This window comes from Chelonia mydas, chromosome 3, assembly GCF_015237465.2.
Source record: "Chelonia mydas isolate rCheMyd1 chromosome 3, rCheMyd1.pri.v2, whole genome shotgun sequence".
NCBI classification, from domain to species: Eukaryota; Metazoa; Chordata; order Testudines; family Cheloniidae; genus Chelonia; species Chelonia mydas.
In genome coordinates, this window is record NC_057851.1 from 105,882,854 (window position 1) to 105,900,527 (window position 17,674).

At 43.4% G+C, this 17,674-nt stretch overlaps 1 protein-coding gene and 1 long non-coding RNA gene across 5 annotated transcripts in view; one reads left to right on the plus strand and one right to left on the minus strand.

Annotated features, from left to right (window-relative positions):
* Positions 1-17,674, plus strand: part of UTRN (utrophin) — a 594,587-nt gene that overhangs the window by 46,370 nt on the left and 530,543 nt on the right. For 2 of the 4 annotated variants that reach the window (XM_007056268.4, XM_037894925.2), the window contains exon 1: positions 16,949-17,099. The exons of the other annotated variants lie outside the window; for them this stretch is intronic. In XM_007056268.4, coding sequence (XP_007056330.3) covers positions 17,006-17,099 — 94 coding nt within the window. In that variant the 5' untranslated portion in view covers positions 16,949-17,005. Of the gene's footprint in view, positions 1-16,948; positions 17,100-17,674 lie in introns of those variants that run through there. 4 annotated transcript variants of the gene reach the window in all.
* On the minus strand, positions 1,769-16,257 carry LOC122465071. The gene is made up of 3 exons (XR_006289638.1): positions 16,248-16,257; positions 14,963-14,967; positions 1,769-1,841 (listed from the first exon to the last, which is right to left on the minus strand). It is a non-coding gene; the product is annotated as an uncharacterized LOC122465071 (long non-coding RNA).

Sequence of the window (17,674 nt, forward strand, 5' to 3'; positions counted from 1 at the left end):
TATGACTTTGTAACAGCCCCTTGCAAAGATTTTAGAGCTCCGTATCCCTACTGTGATGAAACCACATCAGTGATAGCTACATTAAAACACATTTGCTGTAAGCACAGCTGTAACATGGTCTCTGACCTGTGTGGATAGCGATTTCTCCCTCCCTCATCCCTCGAAAACAGTGTTAACTAGAAATAGGTTTGGAAGAGTTAGATTTTTATTCTTTTATAATTTTGACAGATAATATCAATGTTTAAGCATTTTTAGACTTTTATTGATTTTAAATTACCACAATTGCGTGAAACGTGGGGTCTTACGCATTTTTTTTTCAAATTTTATCCTTTTTAAAATTTCACAGTTGGGTGAAATTATGGGGAAGGAATGTCAGACTAATTATTTAGTGATGAGATGTTGAGATTCAAAACGTTAAAGCTTTTTATAACCATTAAAATACAAATTGTGAGCATCACGTCAAAATATACACAGTAAATATTCTTAAATCAAACTCTGATATGTTCTCAAACTCTAATATGTTCTCAGGTTTCTTTTGTCTTTCTGTAAATTTTATCATTGATGGTATTATTTTTTGGTCATTTTGTCTGCGTACAGTGAAGCGTATCTCAGTACCGCATGTGGATCAGGGTTCTTGGGCTCAGTGAAGCAGCGACACATAGATATTTTGGAATGAAGGGCAAGGAGTATTCTTGTTTGTGTGCTTGGTCTTTTAAAAATAAATTTTAACACCTACATAAAGTACAATTAGAGAGGATACATAAAACTATTAATATAAAATTTAAGGTGCCTAAGTATACAAATGTCTATGGCCATAACTTTAACTTTAGAAAGCTGTTTACTGGACTTCAGTTATATGGGAAGGAGTTAATTTCTATTATTTTTGGAGGTGGAGACTCAGACTCCTACGTCACTTAAACATTTTTGAAAGTTTTACCCAATATGACTGACCTGTAGGAACTGTCTGTGATATAAGTGATACTTTCTGTTCTTAGATTTGTACATAGATTAGTGTATAGTCTCAGGTCTCTCCTTTTTTCTTTCTTTCTGAAACTGATTATCTTAGATTTTTATATATAATATGTCATGATGTACGTGTGTTTGGCTAGAGATTCAATTAGCTCATGTCTCTGGAGATTTAACAAATATAAGTTTGATAGAATAGCTCTGTGACCAAGTCCAAATCGGGTTTTGTCACATCACTCTTTTGCACATCTGAGTCAGGCGAGTAGAAACAAAAGGAATTCATATTTGTTTTCCTCAGGGTGGGTCTGCCTAGGCAGAGTGCTCTCATCACCAGAGATATGTATCTAGGTAGTAATGGAATGGTTTTCCTATTACTCATTTAATAGCTATATAACAGTGACCGTGGTACATGTTCTTTAATAGTGACACTGCTGCAAGTTTTAGCTAGCAGCCACTGTTGGGAAAACCCACCACTTCTGACACAGTTAATCTTTCAACGGATCAGTCTCAGACTCTTGAATCTGTCCTCCATAATCAGCATGGTACACACTACTAAGGCAGCTTAGATTTTTAAACTCATAAACAACTCAGCAAGAGCAGCTGGTCTTCAGATCAGTTACAAACCCAATCCACTATCCCCCAAGGATATGGACTTGGAGAGGAAATAGGAAGTGTATAGTAGCTGCTCCTATCTTGTAGAACAGGTTTCAGAGTAATAGCTGTGTTAGTCTGTATTCACAAAAAGAAAAGGAGTACTTGTGGCACCTTAGAGATTAACCAATTTATTTGAGCATAAGCTTTCGTGAGCTACAGCTCACGAAAGCTTATGCTCAAATTGGTTAGTCTCTAAGGTGCCACATATACTCCTTTTCTATCTTGTAGAAGTCACGTATATAGTACAGTGAGAAGCCAACAGCCGGTGCAGGGCTCCAGTGGAAATAAAACTGGAACAACATCATATCCCAGTTTCCTTTATCCTACGTTTGTGTTTAGGCAATGTTGGCGCCGGGGGGAGACACGTGGGGTCACCGCCCCCTGAGATTTCTGCCAGGGTTTGTTTATATTTGTGGGGAGTGGTTTCATAATATGTTCCCCCTCTACTAGCAACGGTTGCAAGTCGCCTGTGGGGTAAAGTAATGCAATGCCACTCTTCCCCCCCCCCCCCACATCTATAGCAGCTTCATTAATATTTTATAGACTTACTCTAACCCATTTATGGGGTTGGGAATACCATTTTTTGATAACACACTTTATCTTTCTTGATTCAGGTAAAGAGTCTGTACCTATTCTGTACTGAAAGCAGTTTATCTTATTTGTTTAAGTTTATTTTTAAGCTTTGTCTTAGTGTGATTCTGTTCTGAGAAGGGATTTTGTGAAGATGGTATTGTTGTATTCCATGTTTATAGTGTCTCACCGTTTACAAAATGGTTTTTCTCTGCCCATAAAATTGTATGTGTGTTCTCCCCTTGGTAAGTGTTTCCTTCTAAGCATCATCCAACTCCAGCCAGCTGCCCACCCACAATAACTGGCTACCTCCTGCACCGCCTAAAAATCAGTCTCTATCCCTGCCAGAGCGCTTGTTGAAAAGAGTTGTCTCCAATCCTAGGTCCATGTTCCAGTTGGGAGACAGTGTTGAGGTGGCCTAAAGTATAATGGAATGGCAGATCTGGATAAGAATGTGTTTGAGAAAAGTCTTCATAGAAAAGAAGACCTGGACAAACTTCTGCTGGTTGTGTGGTCTTCTTTCCATTTAAACTTAATTTAGCAGTTACTTCAACAATAAGCAAACATGCTTAAATTCTACGCTTAAACCTGTGGTGATTTAAAAAATAATTGACATAAAACTTCCTTTATCAGTGTTATTGTTAAACTCTTGTTCTAAATGAAAGCACTGACTCATAACCGTAAGGATAAGTATTAGGTAAATGTGTCTGCTAGTGTCTGAACGAACCTGTGAGCATCCTTGTGTGGACTGTAGCAGTGGTTCTCAAACTGGAGGTCGGGACCCCGTTTTAATGGGGTCACTGGGGCTGGCATTAGACTTGTTGGGCTTGAGGCCAAAGCCCGAGCCCCACCATCTGGTGCTGAAGCCAAAGGGATTCACCCCTGGGAGGCGGCTCAGGCTTTGGTGTCAGCCCTAGGCAGCGGGCCTTAGGTTGCGGGCCTCCCACCTGGGCCTGAAGTCCTTGGGCTTCGGCTTTAGCCCCCCTGCCTGTGGTGGCAGGGCACAGGCTTCAGTCCCCCGTCCTGGGGTCATGTAGTAATTTTTTTGGTCAGAAGGAGGTTGCAGTACAATGAAGTTTGAAAACCCCTGAACTAGAGGCTTCCAGAAGCTTGAAGAGTCTCTGATAGAGCTGGCTGCTCATCCTGTTAATGTGGGTGTTGTGGATGCTCTCCTGATGAACTTGACTGAGGGCTTACTAAGATACTCCCAGGAAGCTATTGAGATGTCAACTCCCGTCTCCAGTCTGCATATGATGCCAGTCTTCATCACCCATTTGGTAAAATTTCAAACATGCTTTTTGTGCTTTCTCCCATGCTGCCACTCACACGTGAGGCTCCTCATAAACATCTGTAAAGCGAACTTATTGGCCTTCCTCAAATCCCTCTTAAAATTCTGTTCTGTCGTGATGCCTAGAAAAAACTTAACCGGGGTTGGGCAGTTGGTGTGCTGAAACAACTGTCATGGTAACTACGATTGTCGTCTTACCTTGTGTTCCTCCTATATGTTGTCCCTTGTCTTGTACTTAAGCTGTAACCTCTTAGGGATAGAGATTGTCCTTTTTGTACAGTGGGGACCTTGACCAATGACTGGGTCCTGTAAATGCTACTACAATATAAATAATAACTTATTCCTAAATATTTATGGTTTTCCAGATGTTCTGTGATACTGTCTCTGAAATATCTTTCTCTGTGAAATTTGAAAAGGACCACAATATGGCTTCTCTTAATGTCATCAGTCAGGAACACTTTTCAGGAAAAAGTGAACGAAACTGTGGATTCTTGAAAGATTTAAGATTTTGTAATCTATAATTACCTCTTTTGCAAAATGAGTCAGTTGATTAGCTATTATTGCACAGCCACATCGGTGCTGTTACTAATGAAACTGAATCAGTTGGCGGAAGAATACTTTTTTTTTTTTTTAAAAAGAGCTCTATGGGTTCTAAAAATGATTGATACCATCTCCTCTTCTCTTTGCATAATAGAAGCTGTTTGTCCTTTTAGTGCGCATGTAAATGATAAATTTCTTCCAGGTTGACTACCCAGTGACACACCGTACCTCAAAGTAGAGCCTTGTAACCCCCATATTAATCATTTATAAATGATTGTGGTATTTCATACAAAGCATTCCATGTAAGATATCATGTGAAAGGTCATAATCTGCTCAAATCCATTGTTCTAGGTTCTGTCAAAATACGTATATCATTAGTGTGTATGAAGTTATGAGACTTTGTTGTATGGTGATTTGAAATATGATGTGAGTTTGGGAGTTGTCCACTGCTAGTTCTCCAGTGACAACAAAGGTGATCCACAGCCAGGTGGGCATTTAAATGACCATTAATCAGCAGGAAAGTTTTATAAACAAGGGTTTTACAATTCTGTAAGAGTTGTGCAACCATCACACAATGGGGATTGCTCAACTCCGGGACTCAGCAAAGCACACCAGGACATGTCTGGACTAGTGTTTTCCAGGCACATGGACTAAGGATACTAAATAGATAATAGTATGATGCCACTGTCCCCTTTCCCTTCCCCCAATTACGCTGGAAGCAACAAGAACTCTGGGAAGATAAAGACTTGAACTGAGGAGACTGGTTTCAGGCTTAAAGGGGAAACCTGTATATTAAGGACTGTGACCTACTCACAACATCCAGTAGGGTGAGAAACTGCTTGATCCACATATTAGACTGTACAGTAAGGTTTAGGACTTAGACTGTGTGCTTACCTTTTATTTTCTTTGGTAACTATATCTGACCTTTTGTGCCTACCTCTTGTAATCACTTATTAACTGCAGAAAGGTAGATTTTCTGTTCTATATTTTATTTAAAACCATGTGTATTGGTTGAAGTGCTTGGGAAATCTCTGCTTGGGTTACAAAGGCTAGTGTGTGTCCTCTCCACATTGTGGGAGGGGTGGACTGGGTAATGAACTTACACACTGGTCAGGTTCCTGACCAGGGCAAGTTGGTACAGTTCTGGGATGCAAGGCTGGGGGCTTGAGGGGAATTGGCTGTAGCCTCTCAATTGCTGGTTCATGAGTGTCTGGGAGAAGCATTCATGTCACTCAGTTGGGTGTGTCCCAGCCTGTGGATGGCTGTGTAAGTGAAGTACCTGCCAGAGGTTTGTAGCTTGCCAACAGCATCACAGCATGAGAGGCAGCCCAGGTTGGTGGACAGAGGGCTCAGTGTTTCCACAGTCCAGGTTGCACCCTGGGAATCCCATCAAATACCCTCTCTGCAATGCTGTTCTGAGCAAAAAAAGGCAAAGTTGTTCCTTTTACCTGTGCACCTGAACATCGTACTGCCTAATTAATTTTATTTTCATGTTGAGCAGGGTATTTTAAATCGGTCCAAAATTGTGGTGTTTGAATAAAAGTTTCAAAAGAGATTAAAAATCCTCTTACTTTACTATGCAGTGGAATTAACAGTTCTATAATTCAAAGGTGAGCTTGCTTCCCACTTTAAACCGTATAATCAATTCTCAACGTCCCCCCAAAATGAAACCAGTTCCCCTGAAACATCATGTGTTGCATTTCAAACCAGGGTAGAATTTTTATGTACGTTGTTTTGTTTTTTGGGGGGTGGGCAGGAGACTTAGTTAGGGTGTTTAAAATAATACATTTTTTTCCTCTGCTTCCTTTTTCAGCATTTCACCTAACTTTTTTTTTTCTGGCTCATCATCACTTCAAAACTGCGTAGCCTAGTTATTAAATGTCGTCTTTGATTGGCTTTGCTGACCAAGGGTGATCTTAGTATTGTGGTGAATTAAAATGGTATAATAAAAAGAGCTTGTGATGGGTGGCATGTTAATACCACACAGTAAAACAGGATAGGGAAGGAAGGGGTTAGCTAGGAGTTGATTAGAGCAGGGACATAAAGTGGAGGCAAAGGAAGGCTGGGACAGTAGCCCTAGGGAACAAGTAAAATGCTCATATTACTCCTACCGGAGCAAAAAATTTCTGGCCCCACATCTCCAAAAAAAGGAAGAATTAGCTAACTAGCCATCTAGCTGTATTGCTTATAAGAAAGTCAAGTTGTCTCCTTTGCTGACTTGCTTTTTGATGTGCAAGAGAAGGCAGTGTTAGTGTGGGCAACTGCAATGATAAATGTAAAGTGCTTGTGATCAGTTGTACATACCCCACAATAAGATAGACAGGAAATGGTAGAAAAGGGCTAAAAAGAAGTGCCAGGAGAGAGAATGGAACTCCCTCCTCCTAGTCCAGGCAGCAAACAGACTCCGGAACCTCCCAGAGCCAGAAGGCCAGGAACTAGAATATGGTCTTAAAGAAGATTGTGATGCTTTGAAGAGACTGTGTGTAAGTTAAGGACTCTGTTCCCTTGCACACCGATCCTCTTAGTCTATAGTTTTTCACTTTTAATTTTATTTTTGGACCAGGCAGAAGAAGCCCCTGTCCTGACTCAATAGATATTGTGGCCAGGATGGAGAGTGGTGACGGTGCTTCTGTGCCTTCGAACAGTGCTGCCCATCCTTATTACCCAGGAGGGCCACATTGGCCCACACAAGGTTGTGCTTAGGTTTAACAGATTCTACATATTCCAATAAGATTTAAAGTCACCTGTATTGATTTATATTTGTTAGGTTGTTTCTATATACAGCATTATCTAAGTACACACTTGTGTAAACTAAAATGATGTAAACATGACACAATGCTAATGAATCGGCCGTTAGCATACAGCGTTGAGGCAGGCTGCGGGCCTTATGAAATGCTCTGGCGGACCAAGTATGGACCATGGGCTGTAGTTTGGGCACCCCTGCCTTAGAATAACAGGATGCAGTATGTGTTTTTTGTTTTTATTTCCCCCCCCCTCCTTTTTTTTTTTTTTTAAACAACCCTTTTTCCTTCTCTCCCCCCCCTTCTGTTTCCTGAGGGTGTGATCTGAGCTGGTGGATGTAGACTCCGTTTTTTAAGTGTGGAGTTGAGGTTTCCTAAAGGAAAATGATCCCTATTCAAACGTGCCTCAAGACTATATTCCTGAAAAAACTATTTATTAAAGACTGTTTGCTTTGTGCTAGTGTCAATCTGGCATAGTTTGAATATTCTTCTTCTTACCTGGTAATAGGTAGCTGTATGTCAAAGACTCTTAGTTCCTGCTTGTGGGAGAACCAAATGCCTTTGCTCCACTTCTTACACTCTCATTCCTCTGTAGTTTCAGCTGGTCTCTTTGGCCTTTTTTTTTTGTTTTTTTTAAATCTTGTGGGATGATAAGAAAACTAGGCAGCCAGCCAGTGACTGTTGGGCTATAATAGAGCCAGTGGTATGTACAAAATTTGATTACTGGTGTCAACACCAGAATGAATAAAAGAGACTGCATACCCTAGACAGATAGCTGTTAAATAAATGGTCTATTGAATTCTGTAGTAGTAGGAATGAGACCATCTTATTAGAATGAATGAAGTAGTTTGTAGCTAGAATGCATGTGTTGAACACTTAGGATTTTGTTTTTAAACAATCGCCTAGCTCTAGTATTAAGGCTACTTCCTAAAACTCAGCATGTTCCTATCTTGGTTACCAACTCTTTCAGTTGATATGTGTTTCACATCCAGTGTGATATTTTGGCAGAGACCCTAGCTTCATTTTGACTTTAGGTTATTTTAATGCCTTATTGTTCCTGCAACCTGCTAATTCTATAAGTGACTCCTTTGCAAATCACATCTAACACAATTTAGTTTTACATCAGTGAGTGTTATTACATAGATTCAAATTTAGGGCCTGACTTTGAAAACATTTAACTATGTCAATATCTTGATGAATGGGAGCTGATTGGGCCTACACCTGTGTGTGTAATCATTAGCAGTAATGAACCTTGAGTTTTAAGCAGGGCTGTCAAGTGATTAAAAAAAATTAATTGTGATAAATCACACGATTAATCGTGCTGTTAAACAATAATAGAATACCATTTATTTAAATATTTTTGGATATTTTCTACATTTTCAATTATAGCACAGAATACAAAGTGTACAGTGCTCACTTCATATTTATTTTTGATTACAAATATTTGCATTGTAAAAAACAAGAGAAATAGTATTTTTCAGTTCACCTAATACGAGTACTGTAGTTTAATCTCTTTATCATGAAGTTAAACTTACAATTGTAGCATTATGTACAAAAAATAACTGCGTTGTTTTATTTTTGAATGTAAAACTTTAGCGCCTACCTGGCCACTCAGTCCTACTTCAGCCAATCACTCAAACCAGTTTGGTTACAATTTGCAGGAGACAATGCTGCCCGCTTCTTGTTTACAGTGTCACCTGAAAGTGAGAAAAGATGTTTGCACAGCACTGTTGTAGCTGGCATCGCAAGATATTTACGGGCCAGATGCGCTAAAGATCCATATGTCCCTTCAGGCTTCAACCACCATTCCAGAGGACATGCAGCCATGCTGATGACGGGTTCTGCTCGATAACAATCCAAAGCAGAGTGGACCGTCAACACCTGTTCATTTTCATTATGAGTGAGATGCCACCAGCAGAAGGTTGATTTTCTTTTTTGGTTGTTTGGGTTTTGTAATTTCTGCATTGGAGTGTTGCTCTTTTAAGATGTCTGAAAGCATGCTCCACACCTCGTCCCCCTCAGATTTTGGACAACACTTCAGATTCTTAAACCTTGGGTCGAGTGCTGTAGCTATTCTTAAAAATCTCACATTGGTACCATCTTTGCATTTTGTCAAATCTGCAGTGAAAGTGTTCTTAAAATGAACATGTGCTGGGTCATCATCCGAGACCGCTATAACATAAAATATATGGCAGAATGAGGGTAAAACAAAGCGGGAGACATACAATTCTCCCCCAAGAAGTTCAGTCACAAATTTAATTAACGTGCGCTTTTTTTTTTTTTTTTTTAAAACGAGCATCAGCATGGAAGCATGTACTCTGGAACGGTGGCTGAAGTATGAAGCTGCATATGAATGTTTAGCATATATGGCACGTGAATACCTTTTAACGCCGGCTGTAAAAGTGCCATGCGAATGCCTGTTCTCACTTTCAGGTGACGTAAATAAGAAGCACGTAGCATTATCTCCCGTAACTGTAAGCAAAGTTGTTTGTCTTAGCAATTGGCTGAACAAGAAGTAGGACTGAGTGGACTTGTAGGCTCTAAGTTTTACATTGTTTGTTTGTTTTGTTTGAATGAAGTTATGTAACCAAAAAAACCCTACATTTGTAAGTTACGCTTTCACAATAAAAAGATTGCACTACAGTACTTGTATGAGATGAACTGAAAAATATTATTTCTTTTATCATTTTTACAGTGCAAATAATTGTAATAAAATAGGGCGAACAGATCGCAAGAGTGAAATATCAGGATACATTGGGTGAGCGGGGGGGGGCGGGGGGAAGACAGCCACAGTGCACAGCCCCGACTGGAGCCATGAGAGGGGGCACACAACCCTAGGAATCTGCAAGAGGGGTGTACGGCCCCTGCTGCCACGGGGCAAGGACTCATGGTCCCAGCTCCAGCCCCCAGCAGAAACCACGGGGCTCTGGCTCCAGCCCCGGTTGAAGCCGCAGGACAGGGACGCTGGATCCTGGTTGCAGAGTCAGACCCAGTTGCAGGGCAGGGGAGCAAAGGGTCCCAGTTCTAGCCCTGGCTCCAGCCGCAGTCAGAGGGGAGGCCCACAGTCCTGCCTTCAGCCCCAGCTTCAGCCACTGACAGCTGAAGCAAATGAAGTCACAGAGGTCTGGAGTCAGAGAGTGTCATGGCCCCCCTGACTAAATTATAGACTTAGTTGTAATCCATATTTAAAAATACAGATGTAAAGGGCAGGGTTTTTTATTCAGTCAATAAATCAACTTCACAATTTGCATACCTCTCAGACATGCCAGAAGTCTAGTACTTCTTGGATGACTTTGCCATAGTCATGACTTGCTTCTGGGCAATCACAAAGCTGTAGAAGTCCTTGCAACTCATCTGGAAATTCATTTTGACAGGCGTTTCACTCCGTACCAAGTCTATGCTGCGTCGATTCTGGACATTAGTCCGTGCATCTTTCGTGATTGAAAATACACGCTCTGTGTATGCATTGCTTACTGGTATACTGAGCACGTATGATACCAGCTTTGTCATGTTCAGGAATTCAGTGCTACTGTCCTTGTTTCTTATCACCTGAGACCAGAATTCCCCAACTGAGTATTTTCCAGGCTCCAACTTGGAGCTGATGTCTTTGATGATACAGTACTCCTCATAGATCTGATCAAGATCCACTGTTTTCTGGAGATTTACAGCTGTCACGGTCGCAGACAGATCCTTGTATTTGAATGCCCTATTAACTTTGATGTTCAAGCACTGGGTATTGAACAAGTAGCCAGTTGTTGAAAAATCAAACCATTTCTCCAAATATAGGATTGACACATCGTAAAATTTCATGAAGTCTTTCTGGAGACATGCAGCAGTGACAGGCAGCATCTCAGTTAAAGCATTTTCAACTTTGAAGCCAAAGAATTTGTTGTTCTTCCGTTGCTGAAGTTTAATTCTTAGAGTATTCATTATGGCATACACTTCGCATGCTGTCATACTCTCAAACAGAGCACGGTATCACTGAAGATTTATAGGACATTCTGGAGAAAAAACAGGTGAACCTCAAATTTGCTAGGCCCCTCCCCTGGTTCAGTTTTCCACGTCTGAGAACAGCATCCATCGAGATTATTGGGCACGTCTCACTGCCCATAAGGACTATTTTGTTTCTAACAACCTGCTTCGTATTTACAAGCCTGTTTACACCTGGGAAAAGACTCAACCAGAGTGTCGGAACGTGGCGTAGTAAAGTGGCATACTCCATATCCACAAAGTGAAACATATCCTTCAGTGCTGCTACTCTCTTAGCAGAACTGCTGAAATGATTGAATGTCTTAATCACTAGAGTCTCAATGTCAACTTGTAGGGTATTCCTAGCATGTTTCACGGTGTTGTGCATAACATGGGCAGGGCAGTTTGCAGGCAAGATATTTTAGTTCTTGTTTTTTTAAATTCTGGTACACTGATTGTCGCTTTCCATAATTCACGTTTGCGTTATCAGCACAGTAGGAAGACACTTTGTTTAGGTCTAGTTTGTGTCGCAAGTTTTTCAAGTAATGTGTTGCTTATTGCCTTTGCAGTCTTTGCTTTGCTCATAGAAGTCTAACAGTTTATCTTGGACCCCATGTTCGGGTGTCCAGTATCTCCGTGATAAGGGGAAAGTTTACACATTGCCCTTGCTAGATGCATCTGTGGCAACTGAGAAATAAGGACCATCTGGCTTGCTGAGGTCTCTTAAAAATTCTGTTGAGAGCAGTGACAGCACATTTTTGATCAATGACTCCACTTTAGTCCGGCCACAGCTGACGTGCTTCGCAATCGTTGAATTTGGAAACTAGGTAGGCGCCCGTTTAAGTTTACAGTCACCTGAGCGATAGGAGTATTGATGGACTACTGTGTGGTAAACTTGAGTTAGCTCAGCAGTGCTAACCTTGTTGTTGAAGGATTGATTTGGCCTGCTGAAGAAATGAGACCCCAGGGTATTGCTCTTGTGAGTCTTGGTGGTTTTGTTCATGATTTTTTGAATCGGCATGATGTTTAACATCAGACTCACTGCCATGGCAAATGCTAAATTCCTTCCTGCATGCTTTACAAAAAGCTTTCGAATCACACTCGTAGGATTTCCGAATCCAGGTGTAAGTGGTTTCCCATTCTGTCCTGTATCTGCACTGTCTTTTTTTTGTTTTTTGGTAGTTGGCTCCTCCCTTGCCATTGCCATTTCGGGTGGAGTTTTTGGCTGAAGACCGTTAGCTAGATAGCTATCCGCTGAAAAAAACCGTGCAGTCTCTGTGCTGCTTATATGTTATTACGTGCCCACTATAGTCTGTCCTGCGGTATGCACTGTGGTTCAGAACTGTAAACTACATATCCCTATTGTAAACCACATTACACCTGAAAACAACCTGAACAATCAAAATTGCCAGTAGATAACAGATTACAGTCTGGTTTAATGGGACATTCCCAATAGACTGGTTTCAGAGTAACAGCCGTGTTAGTCTGTATTCGCAAAAAGAAAAGGAGGACTTGTGGCACCTTAGAGACTAACCAATTTATTTGAGCATGAGCTTTCGTGAGCTACAGCTCACTTCATCGGATGCATGCTGTGGAAATCGCACAAGACATTTTATACACAGACACCATGAAACAATGCCTCCTCCCACCCCACTCTCCTGCTGGTAATAGCTTATCTAAAGTGATCATCAAGTTGGGCCATTTCCAGCACAAATCCAGGTTTTCTCACCCTCCGCCCTCCCACAAACAAACTCACTCTCTTGCTGGTAATAGCCCATCCAAAGTGACCACTGTCTTCACAATGCATATGATAATCAATGTGGGCCATTTCCTGCAGAAATCCAGGTTCTCTCACCCCCTCACCCCCCTTCAAAAACCACACACACAAACTCACTCTCCTGCTGGTAATAGCCTATCCAAAGTGACCACTCTCCCTACAACCTGCATGAAAATCAAAGTGGGCCATTTCCAGCACAAATCCAGGTTTTCTCACTCCCCCACCCCCATACTCACACAAACTCACTCTCCTGCTGGTAATAGCTCATCCGAAGTGACCACTCCCCCTACAATGTGCATGATAATCAAGGTGGGCCATTTCCAGCACAAATCCAGGTTCTCACACCCCCCCCCCCCACCCCCCACAAACTCTCTCTCCTGCTGGCAATAGCTCATCCAAACTGACCACTCTCCCCACACTATAGACACCAATAGACTGATTTTCTAATTCACTAGCAAATGTTAAATTTTACCTGAATATCGGGACACACGGCGTCCCAATTGTACATCAAGCAGATGTACGTCGCCAGGTGCAATCTCTGCTTGCCAATGTGGGGGGCAGCAACTTAGCAGTGCTCAGCCCCGGCTTGCCCTGGGGGGAATCAGCACGTGCAGAGGCAGGTGCCTCCTTTCCTTGGCTCTGCCATGAGCTAGGTGGACTGGTCTGCACACACTCTGCTGGGGGAAGGATGCAGCTATTACCTCTGTGGGGCACCTGACCCTAACCCCCATGGAAAAACAGGTGGTGAAAGAAAAGCTTGGAAATGGCAACTCTTAGATTCTAGTAGCCTCCCCCATCGAGCACAGAGCCACATCTCATTTCAGAGCTGGCAGTTCTAGCCCCCCTGCTGCATCCACGGAGCTGGCTTCAGGGGACTCCCTGCCTGGCTCTGGAAGTCAGGGCTCCCTGCAAGCTGACCTGCCCAGTCCTTCTGAAGGGCACCCCGAGTGCAGAGTGGTCCCGCTCCAGGGCTGTCACTCAGCCCTGGGTACTGAGAGCCATTGGAACACTTCAGTCCTGTGGGTGGGCCAGAGAGGAGGTCAGCAAGCACCCGGGCTCAATTGGTTGGGGTGGGTTTTCCTCTGTTGTTGTTGCAGAGTGAGTTTCCCAGATGGCATACCTTTCTGGGGGTGCTGCCCCTGCCCCTTAAAATAAATGGGCAACTTCAGTTCACATTGGATCCCACAGCTCGTTCGCCAAGAGTAGGTTTGGATCTGGTGCAGTGCAAAGCCTGGTCATAAACAGCTGAACTTAAGTGTGACTTTTTTGTTCCCAGCCTCAAGAAAAGGGCAGTCTTTTCAGTACCGGGTTTACAATGGTGATTCGGTGGTGCCAGGCCCACGCTCAGAAGGGGCCCTGGCATAACCCGCTCAGTTTGTGCTGCGCCCCCAGATCCCACCAAGCCCTCTGGCTCCTCTCCGCCCCCTGCTCTGGCCGGACCCCATTGCAGCTCCAGTTCTGGACAGTCTCATGTCTGCCACCTCTTGGGCCCTGCCTGTCTCTGCAGAGCCGAGCCGTGCCGCCTGGAACCGGTGCAGCAGAGGGTCCAGAGTCAGCCAGTGGGGGCAGGTGAGAGTGTGTGGGGGGAGGGGTGGGGGGGGTTTGGCTGGGCCCCTCCAGGCAAGTGGGTCCTGAAGAAATGTGGCGGGGCAGGCCCTGTCCTGGCTGATCACACTGCTCGCAAGAGTGATTCCCTGCCTTGGGACTGGCCCGGGCCACACTGCTGGTTCAGCCCAGCTGACTCTTACCTTGGGGACCTGCCGGCTGCTTCCTGGGAGCCGCCCCAGATAAGTAATGCCGGGACCCACCTCATCACTCCCTACCCCCACCTTCAGATGAGGAGGTGAGCAGCGGGAAGGGTGGGGTCGGTCAGGGGCAATGGGGCATGCATGGCATGGCCAGAGGCACACTGGTCCACCTCGCCCTGTGCTACCAGCATGCCCCTTCCTGTTAGGGGTGGGCCCATGCTGCGCCACACAGCTCCCCTGCCCAGCGCCCCCTGGATCCACTATGCCCCGCACCCCTTGAATCTACTATGCCCAGAGCCCCCCCAAGCCCTTCCACCACAAATGCACATTGCTATGCACACCACCACCCCTATCCAGCACCCCCCTGCCCACAGCCCCACCACAGCTGCACAGCGTCCCACACAGGACCCCCCACTTGCTAGTTTCCCAATAGACACAGATTTTCCCCTTCCTCCTTCCCTGCCAGTGCCCTTCCCCACAGCCCCACTACAACTGAACAACGCCCCACACATACCCCTACTGCCCAGTGCCCTGACACACACAGATTTCCCCCACTGCCCAGCACACCCCAACAGGCCCGCACTGCCTAGCAACACAGAAACCTCCCCCACTGCTCAGTGCCCTCCACACCCTCCCAGCCCAGCACCCCCCACAGACCTCCCAGACACTCACTCCATGACGCCCTACCCCCTTCCTTGGCCGCACTCACCTGCCCTGCTGGGAGGTCTCTGGCTCCTAGGGTCAGAGCGGCGAGGGGGGTCTCCAGATTCTCCATGTGCTGCGCCCGCCACAAGTGCGAGCTCCGTGGCTCCCATTGGCTGGGAAAAGCACCAATAGGAGCTGCTGGAACCGCGGAGCAGGGCTTGTAGGCAGGAGCACCCTGCAGAGCCCCCTGACTCCCCCGACCCTAAGAGCCAGAGGGACCTGCTGGGGGTGGGGGGTCCTGGCGGTGCCTACCTGGGATGGCTCTCGGGAAGCATCCGGCAGGTCCCTCTGGCTCCTAGGGTAGGGTCTGGTCGGGGCAGGGGGCTCTCTGCGTGCTGCTGGCGACTGCAAGCCCTGCCCCCACAGCTTTGATTGGGCAGGACGGAGCCGGTGCAGCGTGCAGAGACGGAGACCCTCTCGCTGTCTCTCTGCCTAGCTAAAGGGTGCACCGTGGGCTCCTGCCGGCGGCCGCTTCCCTGTTTGGAGGCGGGAGCTGCCCCACGTAAGTGCCGCCAGCTCGGGACCCCAGGTATGTGTGGTCCCGGACTGCAAACCAAAATATCGGGACAAATAACTTAATATCGGGACAGTCCTGATATTATCTGGTCATCCTAAATAAAAATAATATAAAGTGGGCACTGGTCACTTTGTATTCTGTGTTTGTAATAGAAATCAATATATTCAAAAATGTAGAAAAAATCCAAAGAAATTTATTAAATATTAATTGGTATTCTATGTTTAACAGTGCGATTAATTGCGATTAATTTTTTGAGTTAATAGCATGAGTTAACTGCGATTAATTGACAGCCCTAGTTTTAAGTAATTTTTCTTTTATTAAAAATTGACCTGGATGAGAGATGTCTTGGTAAAATTTGTTTAGGAGAAGTTCATCAGTCTAATATATTAAAGAAATCCACTACATTGCTGTGTGGGCACTATTCTTAAAATATACTTTAATACAGAAGTACCTAGAGTAAGTTTCATGGCATCCTTTTTTGCACTATTTTATCTTTTCTGTACAGAGCTCTCCCTCTGTCTGTAATATACTCTTCATCATACATCACTTACCTGTTGTTACCTTCCCTGTGAATACATAAACACAGATTAAGATCCTAAAATATGTAGCCTTGAATTACAAATATATTTTATAATTAAACTGAAAGACATTTAACTAGCTAATTCCAGAGTTTAGAGCTCTCTTGCTTGTTGATTTCAGAACACCAAAGGGAGGACAGGGAGTTGTGTGTCCTGTGCTTCTTGAAGGGACACCCTGGGGTATTTGTGTATACAAATATGATTTTTAACTTCTTATTAACTGTGGTGCTAATATTACTTCATATTATTAAAACTGAACATTACTATTCTTGCCTCCGTCTTACTTGACATTTCTACACATTGAGGATTTCAACCTTTGTTTATGCCTACATTACAGAGCTTATTTTCAGATCAGTTTAGCTGTACATCTTCTATTCATGTTAATGGAAGATTTATGCCTAAATCTCCTGCACTGCTTTGAAATACTTGATGAAAGTACTTTCTGGTAGTTGCCTTACAGGAGTGTTCTATAACGAATTAAGAAGAAAAGTGCTATATCCGTGATAAATATTATTTTATTATCATTACAGTATTTTGCAAATTAAATGCTAAAAAGAGTATTTTCATAGCCTTTAAAGGATGTTCCATGACATTTCAATAGTCTAGAACAGCCACAGATTCTTTCCTACTTTCGGTATGTAGAACTACTGCTTTGGAAGCAGAAAGACAAAGTTTATTTTTGTCAAGAACACAAACACGGTATTGGTAAATTGTTACGTGGGGGCATTTTTAATTAGTTCAGGTCTGTTATTTGCATACCTTCTTCAACTGTAAAAGGTTTACGTGTTTCCTGAGTGGCTCACATTGTGGTTAAGTCCAGTTCTTTCATAGAAAAACCAATTCTCTCCTCTACTCCCCCTCCAAAAATCCCAGCATGCAGTTCTCATGCTGTTATTGGTGTGCACTTCCTCTGCATCTTCACTTTTCCTGTTTTTAAACATTAAGCTTGATCATGAGCATTCAGACAATCAAAAAAGTTCAGTGGAAAAAGTATATGTTTGCTTTTCTTGGGCATACAGCTATCCAGGCTTGTTCTCTTCCCCCAGGTAAGTGCATATTTAAGTCTCATATATATTTCCAAGAGTGGAGATACAGGGAAGTAAATTTTACCTTTTGCTAGCCATTTTTTTGTTAACACAGTTTGTTCGCTTAGTCTAATAGCGCTGTGACATTAAAGGCATGGCAGGAAACAGTCCACGGGAAGGATAGTTTACAGTGTGCTGTTCAGGGCACAACTCTGCTGCAAGCACTATGTGAATTGTGAATTAACATTTGCTGCTAGACAACTGTCTCATAACACCTTTTGGAATTGATATATATTTTAAAATCTGAATTGTTAACTTGGTGAAGTCAGTTATTAAAATTATGTCTACTCTGTCACTGACTGGCTTCCTTGAGAATGCACTTTGGAGTATGAAAAGTGAGTATAGACAAGATCGGAAAGTCTTGCTGACATTTCCTGTTAGCTGAGAGAAACACTGGATCTTTTGGATTTGATTGTCCAATTAAGTATATATAATAAAGTTCTGCTTATTGTGATTTGAGTATATTGGATTGTACATACTTCCTTTTAACAACTTTATCCCCCTTCACATTTCAGCACAGCTGCTGAAATGATTTT